We start from the raw sequence: 21,045 nt of genomic DNA, 5'->3' as shown, positions 1-21,045 counted from the left end.
TTCCTTCCTTCCTTCCTTCCTTCCTTCCTTCCTTCCTTCCTTCCTTCCTTCCTTCCTTCCTTCCTTCCTTCCTTCCTTCCTTCCTTCCTTCCTTCCTTCCTTCCTTCCTTCCTTCCTTCCTTCCTTCCTTCCTTCCTTCCTTCCTTCCTTCCTTCCTTCCTTCCTTCCTTCCTTCCTTCCTTCCTTCCTTCCTTCCTTCCTTCCTTCCTTCCTTCCTTCCTTCCTTCCTTCCTTCCTTCCTTCCTTCCTTCCTTCCTTCCTTCCTTCCTTCCTTCCTTCCTTCCTTCCTTCCTTCCTTCCTTCCTTCCTTCCTTCCTTCCTTCCTTCCTTCCTTCCTTCCTTCCTTCCTTCCTTCCTTCCTTCCCTCCTTCCCTCCCTCCCTCCCTCCCTCCCTCCCTCCCTCCCTCCTTCCCTCCCTCCCTCCTTCCTTCCCTCCTTCCTTCCCTCCTTCCTTCCCTCCTTCCTTCCCTCCTTCCTTCCCTCCTTCCTTCCCTCCTTCCTTCCCTCCTTCCTTCCCTCCTTCCTTCCCTCCTTCCTTCCCTCCTTCCTTCCCTCCTTCCTTCCCTCCTTCCTTCCCTCCTTCCTTCCCTCCTTCCTTCCTTCCCTCCTTCCCTCCTTCCCTCCCTCCCTCCCTCCCTCCCTCCCTCCTTCCTTCCCTCCCTCCTTCCTTCCCTCCCTCCTTCCCTCCCTCCCTCCTTCCTTCCCTCCCTTCCCTCCCTCCCTTCCCTCCCTTTGTAATATTTTCCCATCAAACTAAAATCAATGAAGTGCATTGGTGAGGAGTTCTACTTCAGATCTTGAATGATTAATTTGGCATCAGTGTTTTCAATGAGTTGAAGGGAAGCAAGATAGGTTGTGTGATAAAGTCTGCAGTTAAGTTGAGATCCGTGCATTTCTGCTCAAGAAGATCAAGCAGCCTAACAGCACCACGAATTTTGTTGTTTTTTAAGAAACCCGCTTCATTTAAACCTCTAAATCCCTACCTTAGAGCAGTTATACTTTGCAATCTTCAGGTGATGGGTTATGTCTCAGATGGGTAGCTAATGCAAACTGCTTGAGGGAAGAAGTCAGGAAACTCTGAAACTGTATTTTTTGAAAGAGCTTTTTAGTGCAGTAAAGGGGTTTTAGAGATACTCAACTCATCTTTCTTGTACTCTTGTAGTTCATTCTTTTTACAGCAAAGTTTTCTCCTGCCCAAAATCTGGATGACTTGGGTTTGGGTGGGGTTTTTTTCTGTAATTTCCTGATTGCTGACCAGAGGGACTTGTTGCAGGTTGATTTAGTAACTTCTGTACCTGGACTGTTTATTGGCTCACATTGTTCCTAACAGCGATAATTTTGAAATCATTGGAAAAGAAACAGTGTTTCATCAGTAGAGAAATACAGCTTGTTGATGATCCTATCATGCTCATTGTTCACATAAGCTCTAAGTCAAAATTGCACTGAAAAGAAATCTCATCATGCTAGGAATACTATATTAAATTTAAAAAATTCAGCCTCAATAAACCTATAATCAAACAAAGGAGAGAAAAAGAAAGAAATGGAGATCCATCATTTTAATGGTATCACAATGAGGAAACCTGACAGTGCTGGGATTTTTGACTTCTCTCAGTCTTGAATTAAGATAGGTGATTTGAAAAGATGACATGTCATCTTTCACCTTACCTGAACTTATTGGGGATGATGTGCAAACCTGCTGTTTGAAACGGATTATTTTTCCCTCCACGTTGGTATTTTTAAACTCAGTCTGACATAGTAACTGGCATGCAGCTCATACAGCTGCTGTAGAGCTGGATTCCTGTTTTCTTCTGAATCTCCTAACATAACAGATTTTCAGGCCGCTGCAAGCAAACATCTAACAATAAAATTTATGGTAGATTGTTTAGAAATGCGGAATAATTTAGTCACATCATTTTATCAGGATGAGTTTCTGAGTTCTGATAAAAAACCAAACCAAAACTAAAATCTGCCAAACAAAAAGCCCCCTTCCTTTATAAAGGGGGTGGAGTTTCAGTTTATAAAGAAGAAATCATATCTGTTTTCTGTTTATTATACAACTCCTGGTTCACAACTCAGTGTTCTAAGGAGTATTCCTTAAATCAAAAAGATCCCTGAAGGATGAGTAAGGAAGTTAAGAGTAAGAAGATAATCCATACCTTCCTCTTTTTCTTTCCGTAGAAGATTCTTGTATCACACAGTAAATTTCAGCTTGTGGTATTTTTTCTTATCTTCTTTTTTTTCAGTGAGAATTTTCCAAAGAAGTTACTATCTCATTAAAGGTGCCTAAAGTAATAATGCTTGCTATCTCTTTCACATGAACTCTCTAAAGGTTTCTGATGCACTTGTTTACATATTCATTTTCTAACAATAACCCCTAAAATCATTTAAATATTTACCTGCAGAATAACCCATTTATAAAAGATAACTGCTTAAATGGAAAACAACTGATTTTGTGTAGCACTGAAAATCTGATTTAAAATATATTTCTTTGAGATACAGTATACTTACAACATTTTTGACGAGTGGAAGCTACTTTGCACAAAACCAGACTTAAATTGCACTCTTATTCTCCTTCCTCCCATGTGTTGTCTCTGTCCAGAATAGGGTTATTAGACAGGTAGTAAAATGCTAAGTAAATAGTTGGGTACTATTGGAAAAAAAAATCTACTGTATAAACAACTTCGCTTTTGAGGATTTTACAAAAAAAGTGTATGTAATACTGCAGGTAAATATCCAGTGTCATAGTTCAATCTCAACTGGCAACTCAGCCCCACACAGCTACTTGCTCACATCTCACCAGTAGGATGGGATAGAGAATCAGAAAGGTAGTAGTGAGGAAACTTGTGGGTTGAGATAAAGACAAGATTAACAGTTAAAGCAAAAGCTGCACACGCGAGCAAAGCCAAACAAGGAATTAATTCAGCACTTCCCATGGGCAGGCAGGTGTTCAGTCATTGCCAGGAAAGCAGAGCTCCATCACACGTAATGTTATTTGGGAAGACAAACACCATCGCTCTGAATGAAAACTTCCTTCCTTTTTCTTCCCCCAGCTGAATACAGTAAGCATGATGGCATATGGTAAGGAATATCCCTTGGATCAGTTGGAGTCGGCACTCCTGGCTGTGTCTCCTCACAGTGTCTTGTGCACCCCCAGCCCCCTCACTGGTGGGATGGTGTGAGAGGCAGAAAAGGCCTTGGCTCTGTGTAAGTGCTGATTAGCAGGAATAAAAACACCTCCATGTTACCAATGCTGTTTTTGGCAGAAATACAAAACATAGCCCCACACCAGCTACTGCAAAACCCAGCACATCCAGCTGTCCCATATATTTAAAAGTCACCGCAGAAGCCAAGAAAGAAAATGCATAGTGCAGAAGAAGCATTTTCAATACCATCTCCAGTATCTACAGTAAGCGAACCAATATTTAGTGTATGTGTGTTGTATAAACCTGCTCATCCCCTTGTCTTTCATGATTCTTTATTTATCTGGTTTTCAAAAATGTGAGATTGTGCTAGGGAAGATCATGTATTTGATACTTATCAAAAAATATTTGCTGATCTGTAGTAGCAGTTATTTCCTAGAAGGTAGTTTGATCTCTGTAGCACAGCTCTGAAGACATTTGTGTTTGAATCAAAGGCAGAATATAGCTTGAATTCTTTCTCTAAAAATTAATGAAATTGACTTAGTATTCTGCAAGATTTCTAATGCAATCATGTAATGAATTTCAATAATATTGTCATATATAGGATTTTTCTAAATGCATCCTAAAGTAACCTTAAGTACTGTTTCAGCTCATCTTTCTCATCCAGCCTGCATCGGTTGTGGAGATTCTGATTTTTTCCGTTTTTGTAAAGTTCTTTCTCTTTCTAACACTAGAAAGCAGTAATTGAGGAAAGAAGGAAATTGCCACGCTTTGCTATTAAAGATTTGGTATTTTTATAATGAAATAATATTATTCTGTTTCACAATATTTTTTTTCTTTCTGAAGTGCAAGTTTTTTCATTCTTCTTCTGTTCTTCAAAGCAAATCCCAGAAGCCATTCTGAGACTTCAGATTAAATAGCCCTGATACAAAGGGAGTCATGGGAGAAATTCCTATTATTTTCCATTGTGAGCAGATGCTTCTCTTCAGCCTACTGGGAATTTCTGATTCTTCTTTCTGAGACTCTTCAAAATGTTGCATAAAGTTCTATAATTCAAGTACAGGAGCTAGCATGGATAAACAGCAGGCAAAAAATTTAACAGTAGTTAGAACACCTATCATTTTAAGGGAGCACAATAGTATTTTTTTTCCTATAATAAAGAAACATTCTCTGAAAACAGTGCTTAAATTCACAATAAAAGCACCGATACAGATGCAAGAGCTGTTGATTGGTCCCGCTGAGCCAACAGTTTAACCTTGTAATTTTCCTTCTACAAGTACTTGCATAATTCTTTCCTGTATTCATTCATAATAAGAATAATTAAATCTTTTGGGCTAAGCCTGCAGCAGACCAAACATTTAAACTTAGCTGTTCGCCCATGATGCCCTGGGGGGAAGTTTTTATACTTACCATGACCTTACAGTTGAGTGTTTTAACTGATAATATCTGTAGTTTATTTTCTCGAAGAAAATTTATTCATAGCCAGGGTTCAGCTCAGCCTTCATTTTTGTACCTTCAGCAAACTGTTTGTGTAAATAGTAATAGATAAATATCCTGTAGTACCCAGTGCTAGGAAAAACTCTTGAAAAGTTAATACCTTGGAGATGCCTTAATTTTGGGAGTGTATAGTACCATAGTAAAAAATTTGCTAAATAATGATGAGAAAATTAGTAAGTTTGCTACATGCGTGGAATCAAGAGGCACAGAGGAAACAATAATAAAAGCTGTGCTGTCTTAATGCTTTGGAAAGTGTTGCTTTCTTCTTCCCTGCTACCAGGGAAGGACTGTCCAAAGACAACATTTGAAAGATACTGTAGGTCATCGCAACAGTCACAAACTTTCCTAGGATATCAGCACATAAAAAAGGTAGTGGTCATGCAGACAACCAAGATGCTGCTGACCCGCTTTACACTCTCAGCATGTCATCTACTCATGATGTGACAGGAAACCACAAAAAGAACTGGGAGGAAAGAGAGGTAAAGCATTTTATTCCTGTAGGGCTTCCCAGACACAGTAACTTGTTATTGGATCTGACAAGTAGGTTAGTGCACAGGCTTCTTACAAAGCCAATAATGTACCAAAAATAATGAGTTTGACAATGTGTACATTCAACCGATGTCCTTGTTCATACTAAGTATGTCTGGAATTTTTGGCAGATAGTTAGGGAACTCACTTGACAATATGGCATCAGGTTTTCATAATACTTAACTATTTTCTTGATAGCTGGTTGAACTAACTCATTTATATGACTATAATACCTATTAGTAATAGTGCAAAAGGTGGGAATACACACTCCTCAGTGAAGTAGTCAGCAGAACTGCAGGCTTGAATTAGACTAACCTTTTATACTGATTTTTCCTCATTCTCAGCCAAAGCAGTGCTTAGAAAGGGGGAAAAAAGCAGCCAAGATAAAATGGATCAGCATAAAACCAGCAAATGTGTTATGTGCTGTCTTCTCAGCAACAGTGAATCCAAATCTAGCAGCGTGAGCAATCAATTATTTTTAAAAAAATACACAAGCCAGATGCATTATTTCATATGTTCGGTTGTGATGGGCCACTGTGATTCACCAAACTAACAATTCCTTCATTGCATGTTGAACCTGTCTTTTGTGAAACACCACTTACAGCCTGGCTGCTTCCCACCATGCTGTTTTTAATAATTCTGTCCTACGTCTGCTTCTTTTGTTGTTTCTTTTCTGTGCCTTCATGCTCCAAGTATCTTTAAGATACTGCATTTAGCTGCTGACATAGAGTTATTCATCTTCTGAAGTCCACAGTATTCCCCAAGTCTGTATATTTTCCCTCATCTTCAGTGTTCCTCTGATTTAACTGTTTCATTTTGTTTTGACTTTTGATTATCCCAGGGTCCGATTGGTATGGATGGAAAGCTGGTAGGTGATTTGTTCAAAACCAGTGTAATTTAGGTCTTGCACATAGTCCCCCTTTGCTCTTTTAATTATTCATGCTGAAATGTTTATTAGTCACATACTGGCTTCCTTCAGAATAACTTACTTCAGCCCAAGTAGCATGGATTTTTAACAGATTGCTGAAAAGCCACCTCATTCTTCTGTGTCTATCCAAGGAAATGGAGGTCAGCCATGCTACTCCTGTTTCCTGATCTCTTTCTATCTAAATTAGATTGGAGGACAGATGTTCCTACTTGAGTGCTCTGTCCAGAGAATGCTCCACAAGAATAGTTTGGTGGTGCCTTTCAAACAGCAGGATATCACTTATGACCATGTATCTATCACTCTTGCTGGTTTCATTTTCCCACAAATTCTTAATTCTGTGTTTTAGTTTCTCTGTCTCGATTCTGTTGACTGATTAGATCTGAACAGCCTCCTATCTCATAAACTGTATTGGTATGATATTTGAGATATTCTTTATGTATGCGCTGCTTGAATTAAATTAAAAATAACATTTTATATAATGCATTTTTAAATGCGTTTGTACTTCTGTGTATATTTGTGCAACTATATGTTTGTATGTATGAGCCTGGAAGTGTATGTTCTCAGCTCTTTAAACATTAACACCATGGAAAAGGTGTGAAAATCCAAACTCTGCACTTTCTATTTATTGCTTTTGCTCCTTCTCTCTTTTTTTTTTTTTCCCTTTCCAGGATAGCTCTTTCTGCTGATACCCTGGATACACATTTTCTTTTCTGTCCTTTTACTTACTACAAGTCCCATTCTCTTTGCAAGCTCAACTTACTAACTTGCGGTGTCAACCTTCATTTTCTTAAGACTTTTTCTGTGCTCCTTGAGATTTCTTTCTACTATTAAGTAACTTATCTATAAACTTGCAGCATACAGTCAATAGGGTTTTTCTTTAAACTCCTATTTTAGCAGCCCTGTTAATCTCAGCTATACCATGTATGCTTCCTTTTTGTTTTAGTTTCATTCATGTATCAGCTGCTAATATTAGGTTAAATTGCTAAGAAGGGATTAATTATCAACAGTAGAAGACCTTCCATCATGGTAATTAGGCTGCCAAACGTAAGCCCTGCCTTTCCTGCAACCTAGTGTATTCACCTCGTAAATAGGAATACAGAAGGGAAAATTGTTCTGAAGATTTTACTGAAAACAGGACATATTATGCAACTGTACACACTGTAGTAATGCAGATTAAAAAAAATCAGCATTCAGTATGGATAATCAAGTATGTGAGCAATGATCCAGAGGTTCAAAGCAGCAGCCACAAAAATGCACCTGATCAGTCACTGGAGTTGGGACTGATCCCTAAATTCATGCAAAGAGCAGTAATCAGTTGTTAGCTACAATCAGTGAATCAATTTTGGAGTGTGTAACAGATTTGAATAAAGAGATGTTCATTAGAAAAAAAATCAGAGTAATGCTGACTTTTCTTTAAGAGTATTTCCACCCACTGGTTATCTAAAATTTCGAAAAATACTTCCAACCAAAACATTTTAATCCACAAGTAACATGAACTGGGGGTGATTTGTGCAGCAGTGAACTGGAGTGATTTCAGCAGTCCTTGAGCCATTTTGGGAACACAAGCAAATAAATTGAGATTAAGCTTGCTCAAATGCATTATAATATCAGATTGAATTTATGTTACAGAGTTTTTTAATGAACACACAAGCAACTCACAGAGCTTTATTCCTGACCCTGTGAGAAGGCAAAATTAACAGCCCTTTTTTTGCATCCCACACTTTGAATTGTTGTTGTGTGACAATGACCCTTTACAATTAAAAAGGTCAGTATTTTGATGCCTTTCTACCTGTACTTTTGCAAGAAGAACTGATGAGTTCCATAATTAGTGCTTTTATGAGTACTTTTGTATTCAGTATCTGCATTTACTGGTAAATGCAGGATAATTGCAATATTGACAGCATGTGTAAACTAAGAGTGCTCTGACTGTTCTATTCCCCAATATCTCATAGGATTCTCTGTCTGCATGAAAAGCCATTGTCCTATAAAAATTCATTTTCTAGCTTTTCTCTCTCTGTATTGCAAACATGATAGAAGAGCAATTATAAATGCACATTAACAGAAAGGCAAACTGTTAATATTGAGACTGAGAGTAGAAAACACTTTCATGGGAGCATAATTCCCACCCTCACATTCAATTCAGGATGTGTTTGTGTTATGTTTGTATGTTTCTTATATCATACATTTAGCATGTGCACACTTAGCAACCTATATGTCTTACATTGAAGAAAAAAGTCAATGTTCAAATGTGTTTGTTTATATGTATTGTCTCTGTATATATTCTGGTTATTTGCTTTCTATCACTTTAAGTCAACTCTTTGTTGCAACATTTTGGTAATTTCAGACCTTCATTTATATTTTGGCTTTTCTAATATAGATATGCATTGGAGACAGCCTTTAATGATTTGGCCAAAATGTATTACAACTTTAGATTTACTTGTGAGAAAACGTATTGCTTGTTTTATATATAAAGTTTGCATACATAGGTGTCAGTTTAGATAATTTGTACAAATTTGGTGTACCAACTGCCCAATACTGCATCAGTAAGCAGTTCTGGATTTTAAGATCAGGTATAGTGTGTAATAGAGGAAAAACCTGCTGTGATGGGAAGATTGAGGTAAAGTTTGAGTGCCGAGGAGTCTAAACCATATTCATTAACCCACTGTGATGTGTAACTTCATAGAACTCATCAATTCAGAAAGCTTTACGTAATATTAGAACTGACACATCTCAGGCAGTAATGCCTTTTTTTTTTTTTAGCCTCTCTGGTGCGATATTGTGCTAAGGAACTAATACAAAACTGCAGCATCCACAACAAGGAATGCTTTAGGCTGCATTCAGTGTAAAGATTAGATAGCCACAATAATTCTGTATTTTGCCATTATTCCTCCATTATGTAATTTTTAATACTTCTTATATTTAAAAAATATTTTGAAATTTTCATGTGAAATTAAATGTGGGTGTTTTTTTACTTTAAAAGAAAAAGTCTTATTAGTTACCAAGGAAAGCATTTTCTTCAGCTGCATTTCTTGTGGATAATTGTTCCCAGTTGAAATGCTTTCACCCCCATCCCTTTTAAAATCACACAGAATCACAGGATGGTTGAAATTGGAAGGGACCTCTGGAAGTCATCTGGTCTAACCTCTCTGCTCAAGCAGAGCTGTCTAGAACAGCTTGCCCAGGATCATCTCCAGGTGGCTTTTGAATATCTACAAGAATAGGGACTCAACAATCTCCTTTGTGCTTGTTGTTAGATATCCCCTAAGTAAAAAAAGTGTTTCCTAATGTTCAGACAAGAAAAGTTTCAGCTCTCTGTAGCAATACCTTCTAGCTAAAGTGAAGTGGTTTTAGAAGACTTAGAAGAAAAGTCTCCACGCTCAGTTTCTGTCAACAGAAAGAAATGTAGTTTCAGTTCAACTGAAATGCTATTTGTCATAAAACACTTAGCTAGCCCTAAGAGTTTAGAGAAATTTTCTTTTTATAGAGAGAAATATATAAATGTTTGTCTTTGTCTTACAGTGTGAGCTGATTTTCTGGGTGATGTAGTTTGTAGTCACAGCTACAGTTCGATAAAATAATTCTGCTTCATGCAAGTAATTTTTAATAAGTGGACTAAAATAACTGATGACTTTCACTGGCTATCCCAGGCTAGGTATCTTATTGATAGGAAGTCTTCTCTGTAAGGGTTTGCAGCAACAAGAGATACATACACAGCTCCTCAGTGGGCAAAGGGTGCCTCTTCAGTTTCCAGGGGTGATCTAAAGGGATTGTTGACAAGTAAGAGAGAGGAAATCCATCAGCTGTCTCTTGGGCTGACTGGCAAATGTTCATCTACTTCTGACTTGTTGGTTTAAAGGTTGGTTATACTTAGAACTGTGGTGTTTGCAGCAATGGCAAAAAGACTATTGTTTGTTCAACATCTTCTTCCAGTTTTGAGACTTTGTTCACTCAATAAGCAGTAATTAGCACCAGCTTGAAAAATGGAGGTGAGCCATAATAGAGAAAAAAAGCCCCAATACCTGCTTCTAAATCAGCTCAGCATCTGTGGATTCTTTCTCATTTGAGAATTGTTAAATTAGGTCTTTCTATAATTTTTAAATTGTTATTAGTATTTAAAATATGAAGTTTCTCAAATGCTGTTTCAAATATGTGTTATTGAAATTTATTTCTGGAATCAGGTAGTTGCAAGCAAGTTCCTAGGTTTGAACTAAAACATTCAAATGTAATATAAACTTAAGAGTCCAAAATCTGACTTCAATAGTTACTGTATTTTTTATCTCCTTGTTAGAGAGTACTCTAACTATTTTCCACACTTTAAGGAGCTAATTCCTGTCATAACTTTCCATAAACTTTTCTTTTTCTTATTTTTTTCAGGGTCAACCTGGTCCTCAAGTAAGTGCCATCTTATTTTTCTACATAAGTAATAGCTAGATACAGGGTCCACCAAACTCAGGTTATCTACAAAGTATTTGGAATTTTTTTTTAATCTTCCCGTAATAAGTTAGAGACTGGTAACCTTTGCATAATTCAGTAAGGCAAATATTTCCCAGAAGAGAAACGTCCCTCTCTCTCCTGATATGGTTGAGTTCCCTCAGCTGTTTGACCAGATGGTGGGGTTAACAACGTAATACTGAATAAAGCAAATCTCCTAACTATGGCATGAAACTTTGCCACTGAGCTTTAAAGCAAGATAAAATAACTTAGCAAATGTGTAGCAAATGTAATACTTCAACTGGTAATTAATCACATGCTAATAATGTTGCTATAATCCAGGCATCCCTCAGTTATTTTAAATATTGCACTGCTAGCTATTTTGATTAATTATATACACTGCTTTGAATTAGTTCTGCTTTATTTAAGAACAGTAGAACTTTGTCTTGTGAGCTGTAATTGAAGACATGAAAACCTAGGGACCGATCTTCAATTCTACAATAGAAATAGACCAGCAGAAAGGAAACATTATGTATAGGAAATATTAAACCTGAATTATTTGAGTCAAAGAGTGCTATAAAAATGTGGAGGGACAAGGAAATAGGAGGGGAAAAAGCCAATACCAAAGGCCAACTCAGCAAAATCAGTTGAAAAACTCAGCATTTCGTATACTCCAAATGTTTTGTAGGAAGTAAGCTTTGATCTGTGGCACTAACTTAGTACTAGTGAATTGCTTGAAGCAGAATTTCTGTGAGAGCCTGTTGTATTTCAGAATCATAACTGAAAATGAAAGCTTTACACCTTTTTTTAAGTTACGGTTTTTGTTATGGGTAACTAGCATTTTCTTCACATTTTTAAGTTTCAAATCATCATTTTCTGTTGAAAGACAGATAGTGTTACAAAGCCTCAAACAACTTAGTCTAAATGTCCAGTATCCTTCAGTGCCAGGCTCCATTTCATAGTATTGTATAAGTCCATATGATACTGGAAATGACCAATGCCCAAAGCTCTTACATTCTGCAGTAGGCTCTTGATGTGTGGACTATACAGAGAGAGTGGTATCTTCAGCCTCTGGACTGCCGAGGGTCGATGAAGAGAGATTGTAATTCTCTGTGGCACTCTAGTTCTGAACAAGCTCTGTTGAGGACCTGAGGCTTACACTTGAGCCCATGGCCTGCCCTCTAGTTGATGCTGACTTGTGCTGCCACCCCCACCTCCAAGGTTTCAGTTGCTTAGAGAGTGTCTCTTGCTTAATGCCTGTAAACAACTGCACAGTCTTTGGAACTTGTATTTCTACATGAAATGCCTTGGAGTAGCTGTAGGCCAAGAACCGTAATGGAGAGGGCAGTATTCAGTGCAGTTCCAAGGGCAGAAAGGCAGAGAAATCTTGTCATGATTGTAAGAAAAGTAAGATACAAGCCACAGGAAAATCCCTCTAAAAATCCTCCCCCCCCCCCCCCCCAATTTATAGTAAGAGAGAATTCTGACATCCTAACTTCACTAACTTCTCCCAGTGGAAATGCTCACTTCTGGGGCATCACCCTTATCCTGAACAACACCTACCATTACTTTTAGTAATGCATTTTCCTCCTTTTTTAGCTCAAGATGCGCTTATTGTGCCAGAAGGATATGTATGTAGTCAGTCCTTTTGACTGGCTGATTGAGTCCAGGTATAATACTTGCAACAGCACTGGTGAGGAAGTGGTAATGGCATCAGACAGTCAAGGATCATGTTCAGCTTTAGATCAAGATGCCTAAACCTAGAAACTTGTGTGCAGATGTTGACAGACATACGAGGTGTCTAAGCACTCCGTGAAGTCAGTGAAGGTTAAATAAATACTCAGTGCACCTAGAAACCTGTTCAGCTCACTGTAAACTCCTGGGACTCAATCACATTGCCTGCATACAGCGTGAGATGATCCAGCATCTCTAGCCTTGCCACTGGCTGTTTTATGTACAAAGGCTGGAGTCAATACTGGACCATTATTGTAGCTGTCAGTCATGGGCAGCTGTCTTGGATACCTAGAGAACCTCTCACATGACAGTGGCTGCACACATTCATGCCTCTTAATTCCAGATTCTGACTGTAGGCAGCTACCAAATCAGATAACTATTCTGCTGAATTGCTTTCTAGCCAATGTTGACATCTACATGTCTTAGGCAACTACATGTAGGCTATACATTTAGATGTCTTTCCCCTTAGACTGAAACTCAGATCCAGATAACTTCATGAGACAGCATTTTTTAAATATTGAAAGCTATGGCTGAAAATCTCAAGACTTTTAAAAATTAAAGTATCAACAGAAAATAGAATCTGTTCACATACAGATAAAATGAGTCAACCCCTCCTTGGTTTGTGATTCAAATAATGCAGAGATTTCAGCTAGCTACAAGTGTCCACAATTTCTCTCAACTGTGTCAATGAGAAATTCAAAATTAAAAGTATTGGTTTGATTAGTAAGTAAAGGCTTCCTGTCTTCAAACAATGTAATTGTTATGCTGACTACAGAACTTACAAAGTTTCTGATGTCATAGCCATGTAAGTACACATTGGTATCAGAGATAAATTCTAGTCCTTTTTGCGCTGTGTTTTGCTAACACCTATTCTGTTTTGCTACGGTTTTCCAGAAGTACACAACAAATTCACCTGAGACACACATAATTACTGCGTAAAAATATAAATGCATAACAGATCAGTAACACCTTTTATCTTTTTATCTTTGAATTTTTAGTGTTGATTTTTTTGAAAAATGCACAACAGAAGATAATTTTGCTTCCTATTTTCCTATTTTATGTAATAAGAACATTTTTTACAACTCACAGAATTTCTTTTTTTTTTTTTCCAGAAAAAGCTCATTGTTCTATTTAGCTCTGAAAAGTAAAAACCATAATCAACAGTTAAAAAATTTCTAGCATAACCTTTAAAAAACTACAGTTCCTTTGTATGATTTTGATTTTCTGGTAAAAAGAAAGCTGTTTTAAATACCATGCAAGCTGTGTTTCTTTGTAGAAGAACAAGTAATAAAATATTTAATATTTTTGCGGAAACTTATACTCTGGCTTTTGAATGACCTCAAAGAATATCTCATTTTTTCTCTTTAAAATGTAACTATATATAGATTAGCTGCACCAGAAAGGTTTCTTTTATCAATAAATCTATACAACCATACATCCTCTATTTGAAATAATGGAAGTATTTCTGTGTGTCAAAGAACAGGGTTTTAGCTTCTAGTCCAAAGTTAATTCCATAGGAAATGTACCGTCTGGGTAAAGAGAGATGGCTTGGTATTCTTGTCATTTTTCCTTGTTTGGAAGTGAAGTTCATCTAAGTACTAGAAATCAGTGCTTTCAGTATTATGGTGAAGGAAGACAAAACAATCCTTTAAAAAAAATCTTACTGAACTGAAACTAAGAGTTATAAATGGGGGCAGGCTGGTGTTTAAGTGTGACTTTGTCTCAGCCAGCTGACTGTTCTCATCTTTGTGGCAGTATCCTCTCCCTGGTCTATCTCTAGCTCAACATACCTTCTCCCTCATGTCAGCACACATGATCACTCTGTGTGGGACTTTTGAGATACAGCAGCTTCACAGATGCTTCTGCCTTCTCTTTGGCAGACATCCAAATCTACATTAGAAATGGACAAAATGCTAATGATTGATATTTGTTTTCATGGGCTTCTTGTTTTTCCTTTATGTGAAAAGTCCATGGATGTGATGTTGTAACAGTCTGAAATTTTCCAGTGCTTTGTGTATGATAAAGGGTTACCATAGCAATTCTGGTGACAAATGCATGTGTGTGTCTTTTTCACCATCAAGCCTTAGGGTATGTGACTGCAGTATTTTTAATTTCTGATGACAGAAATTCTGATTCATGGTTAAACTGGCTATTACTGGCTTGTGATGTCAACAGAGCTGGTGGGAACTATTTTAGGTTTTAGTTTTGTGGGTTTTGTCAAAGGACCGAGAAACACAATCAGCAGGACATACACCAAGGTTTTGAGCAGTTTTGAAGGCAATAGTCTATGGAAGAAATTTGTTTATCACTTTCTAGAGAACACTGTGATAGCAGGGACACTCCTGGACCTTGGAAAAGAGTTGAATATCTAACAGCAGGAAGGATGAGAAAGGGGTTGTGCAAAGAAAATGTATTTTATTTCCTGGTGAGTTTCTCTTTCAGTTTTGGTAGTTTGGATAGCCATCTGCATTCCAAGACCTGTTAAATGTTACCCTCAGAGCAGGCCATTTAGTGGGGGGGGTGCTTGATAACATCAAGTAGTCATGTATGTATTTTTATGACTTTTTGAGCTATGAGCAAGGTACATAATATGTCTTAATGACAAATGCTGCATAGTGATCTCTACCTGTCTGACCCTTAGAGTTGGACATGCTTCTTTTGTTCTGATCACCATAAAATGAGGTGTAAGCTCCATATTCCTTGTTTCTAGCAGTTTGCTTTCAGGAATGCCTGAAGACTTTTGCATGGAGTGTGGGGGAAGGAGGCAAGAAATACTCTGAAGAAGGACAAAATAAGCCTAAGGTTGAGGAAATAGTTCATCCTCTAGAGATACATAGTGCAGTAAAGTTACTCTTCCTGGGAGAAGCCCAGTGGTTGTGCCCAGGCCATCAGCTGTTCCTACCATTGAGAATGGTCCTGTGGGGTGATACTCCTTCTAGAAACTGATACCCTAAGCTCTTTTATAAACTTCTGATCCTACTGAAGGATTGTATGACTCTGTTTGAATATGCAAATGCTAATCTGCTTTTGAGTTACAAATTGCATGTCAGATTTTGCTGTCAAACTTTAATAATTAGTTTATTAACATTAGGTAAAAGACTTGTAAAAGTCTGTTTCTTACTTTCTTTGTATGAATAACAAAGTTAAATCCTTAATCCCACTGCTGCTTATAACAATTTACAATACATTTTAAGATCAGAAATTAATCTTAGTCGAGGGCATCACGTAAATAAACAAGCTTGCACTAAATTTCATATGGATTTAATAAGCAGAGTTTTACTATGTGCTTGCCATTCTCCGTTCTAAAGCTGTAATAGAATTTGTGAATACTGTTGAAATTGTGAGATCTTTTTAGGAAACAGCCTATATTGATTTGTGAACATGAAGAAATGAATTCCATTATCATGGCTTTTAATTTTGTTAGTTGCTAAAATGAATCACATGAGAGAATGAAGGATGAGAAATCATGCTCAAAATTTCATGTTTACTGTGTACATAAATGTGTATGACACAAAAGATGCAAGAAGTATGTCTTCTTAGAAGGTGTTAATGTGTTCAAGCTTTCTCAGTTTCATATGTAATAAAACAGAAGTTAATTTTGTTAATGGCATTGACAACAACAGTGAGTATCTTCAAAGTATAAACCACTTCAGTTTCCCTTGGTAGGCTTAAGCACATGTATAAACCAGGATAACTGTGAATAATAAATAGTTTTTTGACTAAGCAGATAGCATTAGTGCAAATAAAAGCATTCTTTGCTCTGGGAAGAAGAGAGCACAGAATTGGAGATTTAGGGACAAAGTGTTCTAAATCATCAGTTGTACCAAGACTAAGGAAGCAATACATGTAATTTAAAAAAGGCTGAGGGGAATAAGTTCCAGTCATCAACAAGCAAAATTCTTGTAGAATTTCATACTGTGCTCTGCTTCCAACATGTTTTTTCCTTGTCTTTTCCCACCCTTTCCTCAGGAATTGCAAAGGCACCGCTAATGACAGATTAATGACTTCCCTGCAGTATGCTGCTACGTGAACTTAGTTGGGGATAATTACACTTCTTAGAGCTCTTCTCATCAGGCTCTGTCAGACACCAACTGGCAGCCAGCCCCCTACCCCAGTTGTGCTACTGTGTTCTTTTACCTACTCTGATAGGCATGCTTTTGAGTTCATCTTCATCATCATCATCATCATGGCCAGGCTTTGCGAACGCAGATTTGGGCAGGGCTCTCCCCACGTGGGTGTGCCCTTCCAGCCTGCGCAGTGGATTTTTTAGGTGAGGCACAGCGTGCGCAGAACTGGCCCCACCGTTAAAGTCCTAAGGTTCATCTGCCATGGCCGAGCGAGCTTGGACAGTGACAGTGAAGTCATCGGGACTAGAACCTGCAGCCCCCGGTATTGCCAGGAGATCTCCCATCCAAGTACTAACCAGGGCTGAACCTGCTCAGCTACCGAGATCTGATGGGATCAGGCATCAGGGTGGCATTTAACTGCCTTGCTTTTGAGTTACAATTTCAGTAACTACCTGGTGCTGAAATAGCAAGATGCTTCGATGTTCCACACCATTGTCTGGAACTGATAGTTTATTTCTGATTTTCTTGCTTGATTCTGGAAGAAGTACCAAATTTGAGTTCTGTTAATTTTACAATTAACAATTCAGTCTAGGTTTTGATTTTCTACAAACACAGAATACAGAATTCTGTGGAAAGGGCTCTTCATGCAACATTATATAGGTTCTGGATGTCCTTGTAAGATAAATTCTGCTCTTGAGAAAGGAGCTTCTTTTACTGAACGTGAAGACCTTTCAGAGTAGCTATATGCAATAGATGAAGAAAACTTGGAAAATGGGTTTTGAAAACAGTTTAAGTAGTTTGGCCCACAACTTTTAGAAGTCAATCCCCTCATTTCATAGTTCTCATAGTGACAATTTATGATTCTTTTACTCTGAACAACCAAGTCCTAGAATGAAACAATACATAAAACTAATACATAAAATTCTAAAAGAAAATATGCAGGACAGCTTTCTAATTGTAGGGTGTTACCAAATTTTCTTCATGGTGGTGACATTAATTTCTGAAAAGAGTTGTGTTTGTTTTGTAAAATAAACATGAAGTCTGATTCACTGCTTCCATATGCTCACATAAATGTTATGGGGAATCACAAATTAGCATTCCGTCTTTGTTCTAGAAGGCAACTGTCACCAGGGAATAGTAGATCTTCTACCAGCAAGTGAGAAACTGTGAAGCAAAAATTACTTGTAAGCCTTAATATGGTAAAGCGTCACTTAGGTTAACATAATACATATGGGTACAAAAAGCAATTGCAAGCCTAGTACTGTGATTCTGTTATGAGATGTACAAAGGGTTGTCAAAATATAATTAAGGACTCTGAAATATTTCTTGTATTCCTAAATCATTTCTTTATCAAGTAACCTTTGTATTTTCTTTCTCCTATTCTACAGATGGCAGAAATACACTAGTGTCTTCTCTGTTTTATTAGGAATTATGTCAAAGCAAAGTATTGCACTGTGTTCAGGAACATTATATAGTATATTACTATCCTCCTGCACATGTTTTTAATTTGATATTAAACTCATGCTGGCTTATTGTTTTTACTGATCTGCGTGCTGTATTTCAGCTTTGAATTCCAGTTCAATTTGTTGCAGATCCCAGGAGTTTCCCTAGCTTTGAAAAAATAAAATAAAATAAAATTAAGAGTTATGAAAATGTGCATTTCCTCAAGCTTATTGTGACTTAAAGATAATGCTGTGATATCTGAGACCTTAGTCTTTGCCACGGTTTTCAAAACACCAGAGTTTCCTTGAAACCCATTATCAGTCCAGAGACTTGGTGATGTTTTGTGCTGGAAGTTTAAAAGTCCTGCAAACTAGAGGAGACCTGAGAGATTTGGATATGAGACTGCTAGATGGAATCTTCAAAATTTGTATTTTCCATTATAAAGTGACACTTTTGTGAATTGAAATTTTACTTCAAGCAACTTTATTTGTTAGCAAAAGTGCCTCGGATTTTTTTATATTGAATTGATGAAGGGATGAAGAGCTATGGTGATATGTTATTCTTTCTTGTAAGTATGAATCAAGTTTGGAGGAGAGAAGAAAGAAAAAATAGAAAATGCAGCAATTACTTTCCTTGGAGTGTTTTGTGTACTACCGGTAATGTTATTAACGACCATGGCATGGAAGTGTCCATCTCGTCTGTGAGCTTTAATCCAGAGTGCTATGTTTGAAAAGTGCTTTCTCTGTCCCTGCAATAGCTTAAGAATTCCTAGTAATCTTCTTAACTGATTCATCAGTAACACTCAAGAGCTGGAAGCTACTGAGAAACATGTAGGAGAATCACATATTTTCAGAAATACAATCCAGTTATATTGCCCAGTATGTCTGCTAGTGATCATTTGCCAAAAGGAATGAATATCCATTTAAGTAGACATATACATATGTGAGTAATTTCCCCTGAAGATGTTCTGAATTTTGTAGACCAAACTATTAATTTTGAGGAGAAAACAGTTTTGTTTTTAATAAACTTTATGTTATCTTAAATTGCTTCCTGTATAAAGTCCCAGCCTTAAAGGTTACAAAAATATATTCAGTCATCTCATTTTTACATATGTTTGTGTATAAAAGTATGTACATGTTTGTAATTGATAAAAAAATTCATTTGCCTTTATCCAGTGTTTCAACTCAAACTTCACAAATCCGAACAGTTCTCAAAATAGCTCTATGAAGTATGTCATGAAGAAATTGGGGAAGATAAATGAAAGGTTAAGTTCTCCTGCTGGCATTTGTTTGTCTTATTGTAACATAAATATTATTTTATATGCTATTTTTATGTGGTTTTCTTTCTATATACTCTTTGATGTAGAATAAATTAATCTGTGATTAAGGGTTAATACATCCCCATCGAGACTAGAGTTATGACTTAGAGTGTCAAGACTTTTGCCTGTTTTAGCAGTGATTTGTACCTGGGATGGTGAGGAGACATTTGCAGTGACCTAGTGCTTGGAGGGCACCTCAGATGGATTTGTGCAGTGTAGCTTTTATCATGACATTTGTCAGGCAGTTCTTACAAAAAGGCTTTTTTGGGTACCAATGGAGCCTGGCGTCACAGAAACTATTTAAAGGACTTCGGGACATAGAAGGGAGGTATAGGAAAGAAAGAAGAATAAAATCCTCAGAGAAATATATGGTTTTTGCTGAAATACTTTTTTCCCGATTATTAGCATACTCTTATGTTTAAAAAGTTACCCAGTTTGTGAAATAATTTCATTGTTCTTAATCTGTGGAGGTCTCAAGTGTTTCTATCCCATGGGCTATTTTTCACATGACTATGGCTTTATATTGCTATTTTAGTGCCATTTTCTTTTAACCATTCATATATTAAGTAGTCTAACACACCATATCTTTCAGAGTAGCATTTTATAGTAGCCTTTGCAGACAATGCTAAAAGAATATCTAAATCTTTTTTTGACAGTCTATTACCATGAATGAGCAAATATCTCCTGTACTGAGAAGCAAAGTTTGGAAAAGAAAATACAATGTATGTACAGTATGCTTTGCCTTTGAAATACTGAGTGAAACTCAGGGCATTGCTACTGAAACAAGCGTGGATTCACCACAGTAAATGGAGGAATGGAATTCACCCTATTTCAAAGTCTGTGTTAAAATCCTTTCGGTGAAAATAAATTCAGTGTTGAAATACAGCAATTGCATGTTAGCTGCAAAACCTTGTTTGTATGTGAGCTGTGCAGGTTTGCTTGTTTGCACAAGTTTAGCCTTTATTACCTCAATGTAAATATGCCTTGATATGATAGCAGTTACAGGCCAAGATTCTTCAAGAACCTGCCTTGTTTTGAAAGTAGACCTTATTTCTAGTAGATGAACAAAGAGGGGTTTTTTTGTATTTCAGTCATCTCTTTCTGTGTAGTTATGATTTTATGTAGAGCTGGACCCTATGCAGCACCTGTTAATGAGGTACATAAATCTCCTAGACCCAACTGCTGGTCCAAGGAGGATCTGCCTGGTAGATGTTTGTATGCTGCTGCATTATGCAGTAGTAATGGAGACAGTAAAGGTGAAGTATTCAAAAGGCTAGGGAGCTTGGAAGATGTATTTCAATGACCATAGGTACTTCTCTTGTAGGTAGTGACTGGCAGTGACAAATCCCAGTTGCTCTGGAACTGCTCCCCTTCCTTTTCTTTCATCCCTTGTCTGTTTTCTTCAAAATGCTTGAAGTTCAGCCTGCCATCCTCATCAAAAAGTTTCTTTTAAGTCAAACAAAAAAGATCAAATGAGCAAAGGGTACTGTCATTTCAACTGAATTATCTACCAGGCCAGTAAGCAATCAGGGTAGCACCAAGGGTGTTTGAATTACAGAGCCACTGTTCAAGTTTTAGGTAAAAAAATAGCTGAAGCATTAGAATATGAACCACTGTTTTTGAAAATAACAGGAAGTTGCTAACTCCCAGTGAGGAGCTGTTTTCTTACTAAGCTTCTAGGAATAAATGAGAGAGCTGGCCTATAGATAAAAATCTACCAAAGGAAGTATAAAAAGAATTTAATGGTGACTTTTTTATCTCAAAAATTGTGAAAAAGGATTTAATGACTTTGATTGGCAGAACATATATTTTTTTTCTTTTCAATTTCTGTTGTTTTGGGAAAGAAAGCCAGAATGTATTTTCATAATCCCTGCAGTTTTATAAGCCCTAAATTCCACTGGGCTATATTGGTCTTCCTTTTATGTATTTTTCTTTCTTTTCTTTTTTTGAGCTAGGGGA

The 21,045-nt window shown here is 37.2% G+C and overlaps 1 protein-coding gene across 1 annotated transcript in view; it reads left to right on the top strand.

Annotated features, from left to right (window-relative positions):
* Nucleotides 1–21,045, top strand: part of COL25A1 (collagen type XXV alpha 1 chain) — a 322,294-nt gene that overhangs the window by 186,557 nt on the left and 114,692 nt on the right. Inside the window, exons 6-7 of the mRNA XM_071555983.1 lie at nt 6,007–6,033; nt 10,468–10,485. Coding sequence (XP_071412084.1) covers nt 6,007–6,033; nt 10,468–10,485 — 45 coding nt within the window. The remainder of the gene's footprint in view (nt 1–6,006; nt 6,034–10,467; nt 10,486–21,045) is intronic.

Source organism: Pithys albifrons, chromosome 5 (assembly GCF_047495875.1).
Source record: "Pithys albifrons albifrons isolate INPA30051 chromosome 5, PitAlb_v1, whole genome shotgun sequence".
In the NCBI taxonomy this organism is placed as follows: Eukaryota; Metazoa; Chordata; class Aves; order Passeriformes; family Thamnophilidae; genus Pithys; species Pithys albifrons.
The sequence above is the reverse complement of the archived record's forward strand: the minus strand, read 5'-3'. Positions and strand labels throughout refer to the sequence as shown.